Raw genomic sequence first — 18,096 nt, 5'->3', positions numbered from 1 at the left:
GTGCTTGAGTTTGCTATCTGTTGTAATTGTAGGGTTGTGGCTGAAATGTATTAGCAAGTGCAAAACAGAGTACGGGCAGTGTTGTGACGAGAGTGGTTTCCTTCCATTCGGTCCTTCCCTCTTCCTCATCCTGCTCAGCGTTCCTGCCTCACAGAAGCCTTTGGAGGCTGCATTTCCAGCCTGACTCCTGAGCCCTACAGGCAGCTGTAACCTCATCGAAGTTTTAGCTGTGACGGTCTGTCTGTGTTTGACATGTGTCTCTAAATGTTGTCTTTGATGGGTTCCTCTGTGGACAGACCTCAGAGAAAGGAAACCTGAAGGTGGCACTGTGCCCTTGCAGCCATGCTTGTTCTGGGTCCCTACCCCGACAGACAGGGCAGCTTAGTTGAGCCTTTAAGCAGGATGAGAAAATTGCCAGCTGTTTTAGTCTGTTTGGGCTGCATAACAAAATGTCATAGACTGGTTGGCTTAAACAACAGAAATTTATTTTTTCATGGTTCTGGAGGCTGGAAGACCAAGGTGAGGGTGCCAGCACGGTCGGGCTCTGGCGAGGTCCCTCTTCCGGACTTGCGGACAGCCATCTTCTCTTGGTGTCCTCACACGGCCTTTCCTTGGCGTGTGCACGGAGGCAAGGAGGTCACCTCTCTTCTTCTGGTCACCAGTCCTATCTGATTAGGGCTCCACCCATATGACCTTACTTAACCTTAATTACCTCCTAAATGTCCTGTCTCTAAACATGATTACATTGGGGGTTAGTGCTTCAGCAGGAATTTTAGGGAGATGCAGTTCAGTCCATGGCACCATCCATTCTTCCCTGAGAGCTGCCCAGGGAGGAAACTTGGTGAAATCAGCCTTGTGTGCTCTGTGGCCCCATGTACAGTTACTTGTAAGGCAGTATTGGATCTTTCCATAGACTGGGGAGGCAGTAGGTCTCAACCTCCCTGCCTTCTTGAGAGTTGGAACAGAGGGTGAGCGAAGAGTAGAAGATGATGCTTACTCCTGCCCTTGAAGCTCAGAAACAGTGTGTATGTTGGGGGTTGGGCACCAACCTTCTGATGTGTAATGATGCCCTATCTTGTCGCCATGTTGTTTGTTTAGACTGGGACTAATCAAATGAACCACCGTGGACGCTCTCTTTACCACCCTGTTTTTATAAACCCCCCCAGGAATAATGAATGTTTTTTCATTCTCTGTAAAACAACCCATACTGCCCACCAGCCTGCTGAATGCACAGCTAAGCAGGCTGCTCTCTGCCTTGCCCACTCGCCTCGGCACCCACTGGCTGAATTATGTGCTTACCCAGAACCAGAGTGTTCCCAGCATCTGTTCCCAGCATCGTTTGTTTGGTTGTGGCTGGCATTGCAATTAAGTAACATACTTCAGTATCAGATAAACTGGTGAAATATGACTGCAAATGAAGTGGAACCCCCCCCCCCCCCCTTGCTTTGAACACTAATTACAAGCCATGGAAAGACTAAATAAGTCCAACTCACTAAAACACATTACTGTCAAATTAGATGAGCATTAAAATTGAGGGAAATCATAAAACTCTTACAATTTTATTTTGATATTACTAAGTGGCTACATTTTTACTCTGAGGACTCAGGAATTGGAAGTGATCGACGATGTATTGTTTGCTGGTTCATGTGAGGAAGATGCCACCGGGCTCTTACTAGCGGACTCTTACTCAAAGAGAGGGCCTTGCCCCGCCTACATTAGAAGATGGGTGAATAAATGCACCTTTATATGTATATTATATGCAAAAATAAAAATTTTAGGTAGGTATTTTTATGATTCTTTGCTTTGTTTTGATTAACCTGGTTCCGGACCTGATCACATTAGAGAGGAGGGTTTTTGCTGTTACCATATAGAGTCTGTTGTGATAGTTTGGTTTGATTTCAGTTTAGTGCTTTTAGGAAATAGATTTTATTTTGTTTGTGGTGCTAACTTAATAATCCAACCCTAGTGGGGCTTTGGGAATTGGGGTTTTCATTTTTTTTTTTTTTTTTTTAATATTTATTTATTTTTGAGAGGCCGAGCACGAGCATGGGATGGGTAGAGAGAGAGGGAGACAGAATCCAAAGCAGGCTCTGGGCTCTCAGCTGTCAGCACAGAACCCGAGGCAGGGCTCGAACCCACCAAATGTGAGATCATGACCTGAGCCAAAGTCAGACGCTCAATCAGCTGAGCCTCCCAGGCGCCCCGGAACTGGGATTTTAAAGCAAATGAAGGTGGCTCGTTTTGGATATTAGCAGATTCTTCGGTTCCTTCTGTAGACTTGCAGCATAGTGAGCGAGGCCTCGTTTTACAAATGAGGAAACAGAGGCCTTGAGAGGTGAAAGGTGTCGGTGAGGAGTAGTGACAGGGAGTGGTGGCTGGTGGCATAGTGAAGGGAGCGGGGCCGCAGCACCTGGAACCCTCCCGTGGAGTCCCTCCATTCGTTCTCCAGTCCGGCCCCAGAGCTAGTGCTCGCCATAGCACAGGTGCTCCTCTGGGGGGCCTCTCTGATGCCGGTTCTGACTCATGTTCCCTCTTTGGGACAGGACCAACCTGGAGGCCTTGCAGAAGAAGCTGGAGGAGCTGGAGCTCGATGAGCAGCAACGGAAGCGCCTGGAGGCCTTTCTTACCCAGAAGCAGAAGGTCGGGGAATTGAAGGATGACGACTTCGAGAAGATCAGCGAGCTGGGCGCCGGCAACGGTGGTGTGGTGTTCAAGGTCTCCCATAAGCCGTCTGGCCTGGTCATGGCCAGAAAGGTGAGGCCACTCAAAAAATAAAAAGAAAGAAAAAAGTACTGAATCAGGTTGGTGATTAGGTGAATTCACTTGGTGAATAGGTGATTGCATTCTCTCTTGGAAGATCGGGGGTCTGGGGACAAGGGTGGAAGGAAGATGGATTTTTCACTCAGTACCTTGTTGTGCTGTTTGAATTTTGAGCTCCTGTCATCTATCAGATTATAGGATAAACACACTGATGGTGTGTTAGGGTATTTATCCCCATCCCCAGACTGGAAAATAACAGCAAGTGACCTTTGCGAGCTTTCTGCGTGCTTTGGAAAGAATGCAAGGGTGCCTGTTTGCCATTATCTGGTGCAGCAGAAGCTGCTTGCATTTAGGCAGCCCCGGCGATGCACCAGACCCTGCTTTCAAGTTGTTTGCCTGGCCCCGGCCCTACCGCTGCTTCCCCCTCACCGTCCTGCAGGGAGCATCTCTGCTCCCCTCCGTGGCAGGCAGTGTCCGAGCTGGACTCCCCTTTCTGCACACAGCCCCTGCTCCAGCGAGGCCCGGCCCTTCTGTGTTCTCCGGCACACCACGCTTACTTCCGTCCACGTATTTTTGCTCAGGCTGCTCCTTCCATCTTTTCAAACAGCGCCCGTCTTCATGGCCCGCCTCTTGTCTAGCTTTCACCGGTCACTCCAGCCCATGCTGATAACCCCTGGTTTCCATGTCCTCTGACACTCACTCCTTGTCGGCGGCCCTTTCTGGAAGCTTCATCTCATTCAGCAACCATTTCCTATGTTTGTTGTGTCTGTCCCCTGTCTGCCCGGAGGAAACAAGGGGCAACATGAGAGGGACATGGGTGGCACCTGAGGCCCTGGCCAAATCTCAACCACATCAGGCTCCTGAAGTCAAGGGAAGCTCCCCGGGCAGCTTGGGTCCGCACTCTCAGTCCTTCCTACCCCTCCACTTCTACAGCCCCCGAGTGCCAGCCGGCTCCTCAGGCTGCTTTGTCTTCCTCTCTCGGCTTCCCGGCTCCTTTTAGAGGAAATGCTCCTTTCAGCTTTGTGCTTGGGAGGGGTGAGCCCCCCCTTCCTCACTCTTGGCTCCTAGGAGCGGAGGCACAGCCGTCTTCCCCTCATTATGGCTCCTCCCGTACCATTACCTGCCATGGCAGGTTGGCACTGAGTGCTTTGGTCGGGCAGAGACTTGTTAAAACGTGCCTGTGTCCTCTCCTCCCACCTGTAAGAGCTTAAGCATTTAAGAAGGCTTTCATTCATCCATCCGTATGTTTTTAAAACATCTCTTCCTCCCACTTTTCTTTCCCCAGCTAATTCACCTGGAGATCAAACCTGCAATCCGGAACCAGATCATACGGGAGCTGCAGGTTCTACATGAGTGCAACTCCCCATACATCGTGGGCTTCTATGGCGCGTTCTACAGCGACGGCGAGATCAGTATCTGTATGGAGCACATGGTATGTGGTAACCCATCAGCCTCTGGAGCAACAGCCTAGGAGCTGGATGGCTGAATGGCTCTGGTCTTGTCTTTGGTTTGGGACCAGCTGCCTCCCTTTTCCTCCCTGGATCCACATCACCGTCTTGGGCATCTGGGCTTTGAAGCTGAAACATCCCTGTCCTCAGAGTCTATAATCTGCTTTAAGGACAGTCTGGAGGGGTTCTTTGGGTGTGCAGAGAAGTAATGTCACTTGATGCACATCAGAGAAGGCAAGTGAGAGGGAATTTAGGGGCTAATTGTGTGGATGTGAGCTGCCAATCTTGGTACCATTAGCTGCCTGGAGTCCCTTCTCTTTCTGGTGACTGACTAATAACAGCATCTACAACAATAATCTAGCAATACTCATACTAGTAAACTAATATTTATCGGGTTTTATAGCCTGGACTACCCTACGCATATTAATATTTTATTGCATTTTTGCAACAGCCTTATTGGATGGGTAGATCATCTGCATTTTACAAATGAGGAAACTGAGGCTCAGAGAAGTTAATAACTTGACCGAGGTCATGCAGCTAGTAAGTGGAATTGGCAGAATTTAAACCAAGGCTGTTGGGCCCCAGTGCCTGTACTTTGTTGAATCCACTGGATAGTGATTGGGGCTCTGTTTCCATTCTTGATGCCCAGAATTTCAGAGAGACAGGCTGGCTTCGTGATGGCTATTTTTTCCTGTCCCCATTAGGCACCAGGGGACTTTGGAATCTGAGATGTTTATTCATATCTCCCTTCTCCACAAAAATCCGAGTAGACACTGTCTTGTTTGCCACTGTGTCTCCAAAGCCCAGAATAGCCCTGGCACCCAGCAGGCGCTCAATAATGATTTGTTTACAGATGTCACCTTCTCGTCAGGACCTTGGGCAGGTTTCTTTATCTTTCTCATTCTCCCTTTCCTCATTTGCAAAATGGCCATTACCATACGGACCTCGGACCTCGTTGCGGTGAGGATTGGTGAAAATAGCAGAGTAAGCCTTCCGGCACACCGACCCCAAGCTTGTCTCGTGCGAATGGTAGACGTTGCCTTATTCTCACTGTCGCTGACACCTCAGGGATGAGGGCTGACATGACTGAGTCGGCGAGCTTAGGGCTGCTGAACTTTGAGCCCTCGGTCTGGCAGAGTGTCCCTCAGCTTCTCCACTTCCTTCCAGACCCTGGCTCTGCTCTGACCTCTGGAGAGAGCCCCCAGGCATGGTCTTCATGAACTCCAGGAGAACCCTCCCCAGGAGGTTTGTCCGTTGCTGGCGCCCCATTATGTTGAACTTCTGTTCATGTTAATCGTCAGGAAGTGCCATACGTATGGTGGCCGGCGTCTGCCCAACTTTTGTGGTGCCATATGGAACATAGAACCTGGAACGTCTCCTGCGCTCCTGAAGGTTCCCAAGAAAGCTCTCGTTCCTCTTGCTTGAATGGGAGGGAAGCAGCCTCTGTGCGAAGCACATGAACATTTCTGGTTTGGTCCTCACCCAGACCTGGGGTACTGATATTTTCCCTTTGGGTCTTAGCCTCCCTTTGGTGGGGTGCAGGCCAAGGGAGGGGAGGGTGTTCCTTAAGCTTTGGGTTTCTTGGGCTTTTTGTGCTGATGATGGTTGGTTTTCTAGCTCTAGCCCAGAGTTTTGGATGAAGATGTGTAATTGGCAATGGAGGTTCCTTGAAAACCAGAAGAGGGTGGAGGGTGGAGGGTGGAGGCAATGGTGATAAACCAGTGACCGGAAAGGCCTTTTTTCTCTTAGGTGTTGCCAAAATAATGGGAGGTGAGTGCAGCATGGGTAGACATGGTAGTAACTAGCTTTCCCATTTTCTACCGCTTGGTGAGTCCTTGCCATGTTATGTAAGTTATTAATCACATCAGCCCTGTCATGTGATGCAATGTTGACCACCCTCCTTGAGGTGGGCGAGGGAACAAGGCCTCTAGAGGCTTAGTAATTAGCTTAGGTTATATAACCAGTAAGTGTCAGAGCTAAATTCTGACCATCTCCCCCCCCACCCCCCGACAACCCCTCCAGCAACCCTCAGTTTGTTCTCCATATTAATGAGTCTCTTACGTTTTGTCCCCCTCCCTGTTTTTATACTATTTTTGTTTCCCTTCCCTTATGTTCATCTGTTTTGTCTCTTAAAGTCCTCATAGGAGTGAAGCCATATGATTTTTGTCTTTCTCTGACAGACTAATTTCACTTAGCATAATACCCTCCAGTTCCATCTGCGTAGTTGCAAATGGCAAGATTTCATTCTTTTTGATTGCCGAGTAATACTCCATCATATATATATATATATATATATACCACATCTTCTTTATCCATTCATCCATCGATGGACATTTGGGCTCTTTCCATACTTTGGCTATTGTTGATAGTACTGCTATAAACATGGGGGTGCACGTGTCCCTTTGAAACAGCACACCTGTATCCCATGGAGAAATGCCTAGGAGTGCCATTGCTGGGTCGTAGGGTAGTTCTATTTTTAGTTTTTTGAGGAACCTCCATACTGTTTTCCGGAGTGGCTGCACCAGCTTGCATTCCCACAAAGCTAAATTCTAACCAATGTCTCTAACTAGGTCTGTTGTCTTTAAATTTGATACTCTCTCAGGGTTTTCTCTGCAGAGCAGTGTTTGGACCAGATCTTCTCTGGGGACCCCTCCCTACCCTAACATCCTGTGTTTCTGTGGTTTTTGGCACTTGTAGCCAGTCAGGGTTTACGTTAGTTCATCAACATGGGTTCAGCTTCACCAACTCTTACTTTTGTGCCTGTTATGTGCAGGGTGCCACATGAGCGGCTGGGGGAATGGAGACATTGAGAGTAGTCTCTCTGTTCCCCAGAGCTGTTTATATGCTGGATGGCTGTGTTCTTGGGCCTTCGTAAGTGAGTTGTCAGTGTGGATGGAAGGGCTTCTGAGCCCCAAGTGTGTGTCGTCTCACGCCTGCGGTCTTTGGCACAATCAGATTCTTTCCTGAGTTACCTCCAAGTTTCGTGCAACTCGGAATTCTCCCTTTGTTAGAGGAACCAGGGCGCTGTCTGTAGGATGAGCATGATTGAACTCCATGGTGCTTGCTTCAGACGTTAGGATTAGGCCCCAAACATGGATAGGCAGTGGCCTTTTCATTTATTCACAACTTGCTGGAACCTGTTTTATTAGCCTTATTTCACCTCTTGCTATGTGCAGTTCAGTTTTTTTTTTTTTTTTTTAATTTGTCTTAAATTGATCTGTGGTGAGGCTTGCTCATTGTGAAATCCTTCATCCACTTTGGATTCATAGATACTGATCACAACCTTTGTACCTCTTGGTCTGTCCTTGCCACCCAACCCTTCCCTCCAAGAGGACAAGATGACTCAGGACATGACAAGGGTTGGCTTCCCGTTCTCTTGGCCCAGTTTCAGTATCTGCAGGTCAGCGTTCCTCCAGTGGATTTGGCTCTGTGGGTAGGGTAGGATCCTCCCTCATAAGTCTCTGAAGCAGGAGATATCTCTGGAGTTACCCAGGGAGGGGCCTGAGCCTAGAAAACTGGCTTTCAGAAGGTGGGAGGGTCAAAACCTTTTGAAGGCCAAGCACGGTGTTTGGCATCTATTAGGTGATAGGTGTTGAGCGGTCGAATGAAGGAGGCCAGGATGGCGGAGGGCATGGACAGGCCTGGGACCCAGTGGGAGAGAGTTAGGCCTTGGAGTCCACAATAGAGTCTTCTGTTCCTAGATATCCATAGGCCCAGAGAGCAGCTGGAACAGTCTGTTAATTTTAGTGGAGAGGCTCAGAGCTACCAGAGGTGGAACCCTGTAGTGAAGCTGTTGTGGCCTGAAATCCAGGCAGCCATGCTCCAGAGTAGCTCTCTGGTCTAACCCTGGACCCTCTCACCCCTTCTTGGTCCCGGAGTAGGCCTTTCTGCAGGAGAGCTCCCATCCTGGCCTCCTCTGACAGGAAAATTCTGACTGCTGGTGGCTACTTCTCTTTGGGTATTTCTGCTTTGTCTCAGCTTCCACCTCTCAAAGGTGTCACGTAGAGCTCTGTTCATTAACCACATCCCACCTTCAGAGGTTCTTTGTTTCTGTGTATGTCACAGTCCTTGTGTGTTCTAGGTCATTAACATTTCCCCCAGCTTTTTATCATGACAGTTTCAAACACAAAGCAAGGTGAAGGAACTGTATAATGTACACTGTAAACCCCCCACCTAGATTCTGCAATTACTGTTCTGCTATGTTTGCTTTACCACATGTTGCCCATCTATCTGTCCATCGCTCACATCATTTCTTAGACGCATTTTAAAGTGAATTTGTGTCACTGGCATCCATTGGGCCCCATCTTCTAAAGCACTCAGCCAGGGGCTGACTTTTGTAGAAGTAAACTGTGCTTGTGCTGCCCAGTCTGAATTTTTGAGACTCAAGGAGTAAATGGATGGCCCCCGGTCAGAACAGGAATGCTCTTGCCTTTGGGGAGGTAGATTCCTGCTCAGGTGGTAGCTGAGCACCCAGAGAACTGAGGACTCAGGGCTGGTGGTTCTCATGCAGGAGGAAAAGCTTTTGATTCCCCCCCCCCCCCCCCAAAGCATTTGTCTCTTCTATAGAAAACCTTCACAAAAGCGCCATTGACTTAGTTAATAATTACCTTCTAAAAATAAGCACAGTTTCAGCAGCTTTAGTCAGGGAAGGCAAGTTCTTGGCAACAGTGAAGTGGAATTAAAAGGTTGTAAGGTGAGTTGGAGGCAGCCCTGGGTAATTCTGACGGTGGTTCATGCTTCTTGAATCTTGCTAATCCCATTGTTCACACTGTAACTCTGCTTATAGCTCTGAAGGAGGTGAAAGGAAAGAGAGCCGAGTTTTTTTCCTTTTTAACAGGAATATGTACCACAACCCCAGGGAAAAGTGTGAGCTGGGCTGCCCGCTGTCCTAGGCTGTGGAACCTGAGAACCACGGGGTTAGCATTTCTACCTCATTTGAATCAGATTTTGACAGAGTTGCTTTGTTACCTAGTTTTCAGTGCATAGTCCTCCTCCCTGATAATCAGGCAGCCGATCAAACAAAGGATCTGAAACCACATTCAACTGGAAGCAAAAGAGAAATGGCTTGGAAACTTTGTGCGCTGGAGTTCCTCTTCCCATTGGCGAAGGAAACTGAGAGGTGCTATTATGTTTCTGGGAGACTTGGGTGTGGTTACCTGGGCTCTGATGTCCTGACTCGGCCACCAGGGATCTGCAGCATCGTGAAGGCAGCCAGGCTCACAGGGTGACTCACACCTCAGCCTGGGTCACAGCTCGGGCAGGGCTCTTCCAAGGACTCTTGGAAAAATAAATGTGTTCCCAGGGGAGTTCTGTTGGGTTCTAGGTCAGTGATTCCTCCTGTCTGGGTGGAAAGTATGGCACATAGGAAATTTTAGGTTGAAATTTAGGATCTTCCATCGTGCTCCTGGGTCAACTGACCCGCCCACCGTTAATAGAAGACAAACATGTTTGGGGGTATTCAGGTGCACCTGAGAATTCACACCTGACCTGCTTTCTTTTCCCTCAACATCTGTGATCCAGAGTTGACTGTGACAGAAAGTGATTAGTCCAACGCTCCTTTGCGTAAGCTTAGAATCTTTCAGTGGATAATCTATTTTTTTAGCATTATTTTAGTAGACATTTCCTGAGGAGTCTGTACCCCTGAATGAATCTTAGTTTCTCACTGTCTCAAAAGAAAGCAGTGTTGTATCTATCTTACAGTGCCTTTGCACAAAATGGATGCTCAGTAAGTGCTCTGAATCGATTGTAGATTTTAATTCTCCACTCTCTTAAAGGAATTCAGTAATTTAAAAGGGCAAAACATTTGTTCATTGTAGAAAATTTATAAACCCTAGAAAAGCCCGGAGAAGAAACTATCATGCAACCAAAATCCCTGATTGTCTTCCTACATAGACTAGAAATAGCTATTGATGACACTTTGGATGTTCTGGTTTTGTGTGAGTTACACAATTTTTTATGTCTATAAGAGTAGGATTATGTTCTGTCCTTCTTTTTAATCGTGTTGTGCCTTGTTCTGTGACCTTATGCTCCCGGATATGTCATCGCGGCTGGGTGACTTTGGAGGCAGGAAGCTTACAGGGATGTCTTTCTGCTTGGCCATGTCTCGTCCGCTTCTGAGGGGTGGTTTCCGTGTCCCTCCTGTTTCCAGTCCTTCCTTTGCCACTTTGTCTAGGAATTGCTTCCTCCTCCGAGCACCTGTAGTGATGTCTCTTCTCCTCATTCCACTGTTCGGTTCCTGCCTTGTTTCAGAAGAGAATTTAAGGTGCCTTGCCCTGTTGAGTGTTTTGTCTCCCCAGGCAGAGTGTGAGTGTGTGTGTGTGTGTGTGTGTGTGTGTGTGTGTATGTGTTTCTTCCTGTGTCTAGTTTTTTCTATCCCTAGTTTCTCACATATCCCTAAACCTTTCACAGAGGTGGTTAATAAATGATAGATGATACTGGTAACTGCTCAGTGTAGATGAGATACTCTAAAAATCAGTCTGAATTTGCACGAATTGTCTCTACTTCTGAGGATGATTTTAAATTGCGACTGATAATTGGCAGCTGGAAGCCATGGCCTATGAATGTAGCCGTGCCTCCCTACGTCAGGGTTCCTTGAGTGAAGCTTTTCTTCACGATCTCAGGTTACAGTGTAGAATCCACGAATGAGAAGGCCGTGGTGCGTGAGCCCCACAGAGGCTGGCTTCATATCCCACCTGTGTCGTGTGTTGCATTCTCCCTTTCTGCCGTGTACCTCCCCCTTTCCAGGTATAGAAGTCATACTCCTTCTTTGAGTAAGACATAAACTCAAATGCCATCTTTTAAGTGAAGTCAGAATTTCTTCTCTCTTCTGCATGTGTAACGTTTTCTTAAACCTGTATCCTGTTTCATTATATTCAGAGTCTGTATATTCACCCTACTAGTTTGTACATTTAACAAGGACAAGAAGTAGTTCTTTGTTTGTATCTTTATCTTCCATAGAACCTAACACTGTTCACGGCACTTGGTAGGATTTGTGGAAGGAATTGTTGCTTTCTATGACGTTTTTCTTTCGATTAGCTGTGAGTTTTTAGGACAATCTCCAATACAAGTTGTGACATACGCTGATGATCAAATGGCTAACATTTATCGAGCACTTACTGTGGGCTAGATGTTGTTCTGAGACCTTTATATGTACCAGCTTGTTTAATACTTATAATAGCCCTATAATTATTTTAATAGCTTTAAGATATCATCCCCATTTTACAAGTTGTGAGTAACCTGGTCAGAGTTCTCCTGATAGGAAGCAACAGAGTTGGTGAATTTAGACAGTTTGCCTCTAGAGCCTCTGGTCCCAACCATACATTGTTCTGTCAGTTCAGTGCAAACCTTTTTAAGATTTTATTTTTAAGTAATCTCTACACCCAGTATGGGGCTTGAACTCACAACCCTGAGATCAGGAATCACATATTCCACTGACTGAGCCAGCCAAGTGCCCCAGTGCAAGTCTTTTTTTTTTTTTTTTTTTTTTTTTTGATCCCTGAATTAGTCCTTTGTTTGATGATTATTCACGATTTGAGTTTCTAGTTATTTGATAGCTCCCACAATGCTGTACATTTCTGTCTTTGAGGTCTGGAACAAACCAAAGGGTACCCTTCCAGGAGGATTTGCCACATGTGGCATTCACTTTCCTGCCGAAGTTTAACACTTGAAAGAATAGTTAAAAACACTGTCACTAAATGGGTTGGTGTTCTTGTTCTTAGGATGGGGGTTCCTTGGATCAAGTCCTGAAGAAAGCTGGAAGAATTCCTGAACAAATTTTAGGAAAAGTTAGCATTGCTGTGAGTATATTGTATAATTTTTCTTCCAAATTCCCTCATTGATAAGTTAATGAGTTGGCAGGAAATGGACAAGGGAGGAAGATAGTAAGTTAGCTAAGGGAAGTTTGTAAGGAAAGTGGGGTTTTCTCACTAGAATTTTCTCTGTCTAAATCCTAGATACAACATACTCTCTCCCTCTGTCTGTCTCTGTCTCCAGAACTAGAAAAGCGACTTCCTTTATCTTAAAATCTGTATCTGGAGAAATAGATGGGATATCCAAAAGAATTCCCATTTGTGGCAGGAGAAGGCCTCTTTTTATATTTGTAGCTTTAGAAAAAAAACGAATCCAAGCACAAGTTTTCTTTTTTCTTTTTCTTTTCTCTTTTTCTTTCCTCTTTTTCTTTTCCTTTTTCTTCTTTCTTTGTTTCTCTTCCTTCCTTCCTTCCTTCCTTCCTATATAAGTTTATTTACTTTGAGAGTATGCACGTGAGCGAGAGGGACAGGGGCAGAGAGAGAGAGAGAGAGAGAGAGAATCCCAAGCAGTCTGTGTGCACTGTCAGCACAGTCTGACACGGGCTCAATCTCATGAACCGTGAGATCATGACCTGAGCCAAAATCAAGAGTCAGATGCTCAGTCGACTGAACCATCCAGGAGCCCCAAGCACAGGGGTTTGTAAAGTTGTATAAACTTGCAATAATCAACATTGCTTAAAAATAACTATATATCATCTAAAAAGATGCTTTCTTGATATGACAGGCTGGAAATCAAATAAAAAATAAGGGAAGAGGGCAATTTTGCGATGTTAGTTGAAATATTTTCTATATCATTTTAAAATAGAGAGGCCGACTGTATTTTAACCACCCCCACTTCAGTTTCCCATCTTGTTACATTGTCTTTCCTCCAGGTAATAAAAGGTCTGACATACCTGAGGGAGAAGCACAAGATTATGCACAGAGGTAAGAAATTACTTGCTAGTTAGTATGCTTTGAATTTGAGCTGAAATCAAAAGTTGTTGCATCCTCTTTTGTGTTTGTTTTGGTGTAAAAGCCATTGAATAGTATTTTTAATTTTTATTAACAAGTCTTTGACTATTTATTTATTTTTAATTTTTTTTTTTAACGTTTATTTATTTTTGAGACAGAGAGAGACAGAGCATGAACGGGGGAGGGGCAGAGAGAGAGGGAGACACAGAATCCGAAACAGGCTCCAGGCTCTGAGCTGTCAGCACAGAGCCCAATGCGGGGCTCGAACTCACGGACTGCGAGATCATGACCTGAGCCCAAGTCGGTCGCCCAACCGACTGAGCCACCCAGGCGCCCCGACTATTAGATATTTTTGAAGTAATCTTTACATCTAAGGTGGGGCTTGAACTCGTGACCCTGAGATCAAGAGTCCCATACTGTACTAACTGAGCCAGTCAGGCGCACCAGGTCTTTGACTAGTGAGTTTGATGGCTAGGGCAGCAAGTTCCCCCTCTTGTTTTGGCCTGGCCTGTTACAGGTTACACCTGTTAGCTGAGGCTGTGACAGCCATGGTCACCCAGTAAGCCCAGGCCGGAGCCCCAATGGGAGCTTAGTTACCCAATCGCCAGTGTCACCATCCTCCCACTGGACTAGACAGTGCATAGACCCAAAGCCATGACTGACTGGATGTGAGCTTGACTATAAAAGAAACTGATTTTTTTTTTTTAAAGAAAGGTACATACACACTTACTGTATGATAATACACTCTTAGATATGTATCCAAGATAAATGAAACACGTATGTCCATACAGATTCCTGTACACATGTTGAAAGCAGCTGTATACATGGTAGAAAAAACCAAAATGTTCTTCAATCAGCAAAGAGAGAAATTACAGTATATTCCTGTAACAGTATACTATTCACCGGTGAAAAGGAACAGGCTTCTGATGCTAAATCTCAAAATAACATTTATGCTGCATGAAAGAAGCCTGATACACAACAGTACAAACTGTTTCCGTTTATATAAAATTATGGAGAAAACAACAACGGATCTATAGTGACAGAAAGTCCAGGGAGAAATGAACATCAAAAGCATGAGGGTACTTTTGGGGGGTGGTTGGAAACGTTCTATCTTGAGGTGGTAGATGGCTGGATTTATCCAACATCAAACCTTCGGCTACAGTGGCTGTGACCACTTGCACCACTTCGCATATAAATTACATATAAATTATACCTCAATAAAGCTTGTTAGGAAAAAGAAAAAGATGAAGAAGCCAGAGGACAGAAGAATGGAAGGCACAGTGCTGTGGATCGCGTTGCAGTGTGTTAAGGGTGTCAAGTTCAAGGAGGGGGAGGGCTGAGGAGGAGCGGGGTGGGCTGGTGGAATCAGCCCGCCGGCTTAGGAGCAATGGTAGATTAGGTGAAAAATCCTGAGATTGGAATTGCTTTTAAAAAAAAAACTGTAAAATATACGTAACATAAAATTTACTGTCTTAATGATTTTTAAGCATACACTTCCGGCAGTAAATACGTTCATATTGTTACGCAACCACCCCCACTGTCAGGATTGGTAAGGCATCAGTTTTGCTTTAATTGATGTGTAGATAGAAGGCCATCCCATTGAAAATCTCAGTAACCTATTTGTAGAATTGACCAATTGTGTCTGAAATGTGTGTGCAAATGCAAAGGACCTAGAATAGCCAAAACAGCTCTGAAGAACAACAACAAAGTTGGGGCACTTAGACTACCTGATTTCCAGATTTATTATAAAGCTGTGATAATCAATAGTGTTCTGTTGGTGTGAAGCTAAGCAGATCAAATAGAACAGAAGGACGAATTCAGAAATAGACACGTACATGTAGTCAGTTGGGTTTTGACAAAGATTCCAAGGTAGTTCAGTAGTGGAAGGATAATCTTGTCGACAAATGACTCTGGAACAGCTGTATATCCGTTTGCACAAAAATGAACCCCCTCTATTACCTCACACCGTAAACAAAGATGAACTCTCAGTGGATCTTAGATCTAACTGTACGAGTTAAAACTATAAGACTTTCGAAAGAAAACAAACTATCTTAGTGACCTCTGTTTGAACATGAGTTTTTAAGTAGGTCACAAAAGGCACAAACTGTAAAGGAAAAGTCAAGAAATTGAAGTTCATCTAAATGAAAACATTTGCTGTTCAAAAGATACTGACAAAAATGAAAAGTCAAGCCACATGAAGAGAAGATATTGACAAAACCTTTGTCTGTCAAGTGACATTGTCTAAAATACATAAAGACCTCTCACAGTGTGAAAATAAAAACATCACCCGGTTGGAAAAAACGGGTAAACGTTTGAACAGACACTTTACTAATGAAGATAGATGAGTGGCTTATAAGCACATGAAAAGATAATTGAATATCATTAGTCATGAGGGAGATGTAAATTCAGATCACAGTGAGCTCTGCTTCCACACCCACTGGAATGTCTGGAACGTCTGCAGAGTCTGCCCATGTGTTACTGTGGATGCACAGCAACTGGAACTCGCAGACATTGCAGGCCGAAATGTGAAATGGTGCAAAGCATGTTGAAAAGCAGCTTATCCGTTTCCTAAAATATTAAGCATGTGCCTACTCTGCGTGCAGCCATTTCACTCTTAGGATTTTCCCTGAAGAAATGAAGGCATATGTCCGTTCGAGCCCATGAATGTTCAGAGCAGTTTTATTTGTATAAGCCCAAAACTAGAAATAACCCAAACGTCCATCAGTAGTTGAATGGATAAACAAATTGTGGTACATCCAAACGCTAGGATATTACTCAGCAATAAAAAGAAGAAACCATTGATACGTGAAAAAGTAAAACAGACAAAAAAAGAGCACATACTGTGTGATTCCATTTATATAATTCTAGAAATTGCAAACTGATCTGCAGTGATGAAATGCAAATCTGTGGTTGCCTGGGGAGTGAGGGAAGGGGAGGAAGGGAAGAATTACAAAGGAGCACAAGGAGACTTGTGGGGGCGATACATTTATAATCTTAATTGTGGTGACGATCACATATATAGATTCATCAAATGATTCACTTTAAGTGTTGGGGTTTATTATATGAAAATTATATACCAATAACGCTGTAAAAAAAAAAAAAAAACCAAAGCAAACAAAAACAGTGATGTTGCTGAAAACTAGTGATAAAGCAAGTTTCTTAAAAGCAGCCAGGAAAAGGGACAACCACTTTGAAAGAGAGTTTGGTGGTTTCTTTTAAAATTAAACCATACAATCAATCCATCAACCCTACTTCTCCATATTAAGAGAAATGAATACGTTTGTCCACACAAAGACTTGTGAACAAATGTTCATGCCATCTTCATTTACAATAGTCCCATACTAGAAACAGCCAAAATACTCATCACCAGACGATTGAAATAAACACATTTTGATATATTCAAACAACGGAATGCAGCTCAACAATAAAAACGAACAAACGGTTGATAACAGTTTGGATGAATCTCAAAAACACCATGCTGAGTAAAAATAAGCTCTACACAATAGAATATATACTGTATGATTCCATTTATATGAGTATCTACAACAGACGTAATGAGTCCACAGTAACTTTGTATTTAGGTTAGTGGTTGCCTGAGGGTTATGGGGGCTGGAGTGGGGATTGCCTTCAAAGGAATACGAGGGAACTTTCTGGAGTAATCACAATAGTAAATCTTGATTTTGGTGGTGGGTTCACAGGTGTATATGCGTCAAACTCTAATCTTCAAATGGAAAACTGTAGAAAGCCTTCTACTTTCTAACTGCACTAGCTACCATGTCCTTTTTCTAATGGCCATTAAGAAACATATCAATAAGGAGGTGTGGTATGACTTGTGTGGGGAACGCTTTTCCGGCGGTATGTGGACCTTATTCTTTTTTTTTTAAGACCTCTGAGTTCCAGGATAGAATATTTTTGTTTGTATATTAATTTCTAGGAAATAGGAGTAACTGAAAGGAGAGGAGAAACGAACATGTTTTGAGCATGGGGCTGGGTTCGAGGGCTGCGAATGACCTCTCAATCTCACTCGGAGGGGCCATTTGTGTTGTAAAGAGCTCTGGTGGCGTAAAGCCATCGTATCATGTATAAAATTGAATCCTCCTGCCCACTCCTAGGTTATCGTGAGGATTAAGGAAATGACATACGGAAAGCAACTTGCAACAGGGTTTGCGTAAAGAAGGGCCTGACAAAGGCTAATTGCCTCCCTTATGCCTTCGTGTAGTTTGTGAAGAACTTGAGAGCCAGTGACATTTCATTCCTTTTTCGAGCTGTACCTTGTGTGTTCTCACCGTGCTCATATTATTACTTGCCTTTCCTGGGAACCTTACTTCCCTAGCCCGCCCCATCCCTCACACTCCTATCTTTTCTAGACTAAGTCTGCTCAACTTTTTAAGTATAGCACCAAGGCTTGGGGATCTGCCAGTTCAAGTTCAAATCTTAAGTCTTTTACATACAGGATATGTAAACTCTTGAGTTATTTATTCATCTGTAAAATGAGGATCCTTCATGCCAAAGAGCAGTAATTGCAAATTACACACTTATTTCCTATGCTTGTGAGAATTAAAAGGGCTTCGTCAGTAAGCTATTAATAAATAACGTTACTGTTTAGCTTAGTTATATTGTTACCATGGTAATAATGTTACCGTTTAGCTCAGACATGTCTTTCAAGAAGCGTTCCGGGAACCAGCCTCTTCCCAAAGTGGATTAAGTGCTCCTTCTCTGTATTCCTTTGGTGCAGTGTCCATCCCTTTCTCACTATAATAAATAATGAGTTTATTGAGGATCTGTTATGTACCAGGTGCTGTATTATGTGCCTTAGTGACTTTTCTCATTTACTGTTGACAGCAGCCTTGTCTCTTGCCCATTTTTCAGTTGTGGAAACCGCAGCTCAGAGTTTGTTTTTCTCTGTCTAGTCTGAGTTTCCTCAAGTCAGGGGACATGTCTCCCTCATCTCCGTATCCCCAGTCTCTAACGTAACAGCAGAGGATAGCTTGCCCTTGAAGGGTTGTTAAATGGGTGGATGTGTGATTAACCTGTGCCAGAAACACACAGGAATCAACAGGGAAACTGGGCCAAGAACTCGTGTCTTCTACTTTTAACGCAGTCCTTAATCTAGTCCTGTGTTTCTCTCT

General features: G+C 44.6%; 1 protein-coding gene across 3 annotated transcripts in view; it reads left to right on the top strand.

Moving 5' to 3' along the window:
- Positions 1-18,096, top strand: part of MAP2K1 (mitogen-activated protein kinase kinase 1) — a 78,987-nt gene that overhangs the window by 35,535 nt on the left and 25,356 nt on the right. For all 3 annotated transcript variants that reach the window (XM_078448754.2, XM_060618210.3, XM_060618211.3), the window contains exons 2-5: positions 2,544-2,754; positions 4,046-4,192; positions 11,927-12,004; positions 12,889-12,940. In XM_078448754.2, coding sequence (XP_078304880.1) covers positions 2,544-2,754; positions 4,046-4,192; positions 11,927-12,004; positions 12,889-12,940 — 488 coding nt within the window. The remainder of the gene's footprint in view (positions 1-2,543; positions 2,755-4,045; positions 4,193-11,926; positions 12,005-12,888; positions 12,941-18,096) is intronic.

The sequence above is a fragment of the Panthera onca genome, chromosome B3, assembly GCF_046562875.1.
Source record: "Panthera onca isolate mPanOnc1 chromosome B3, mPanOnc1 haplotype 2, whole genome shotgun sequence".
Classification (NCBI taxonomy): domain Eukaryota; kingdom Metazoa; phylum Chordata; class Mammalia; order Carnivora; family Felidae; genus Panthera; species Panthera onca.
Note: the sequence above shows the minus strand (reverse complement) of the source record. Positions and strands in the feature narration are given on the sequence as shown.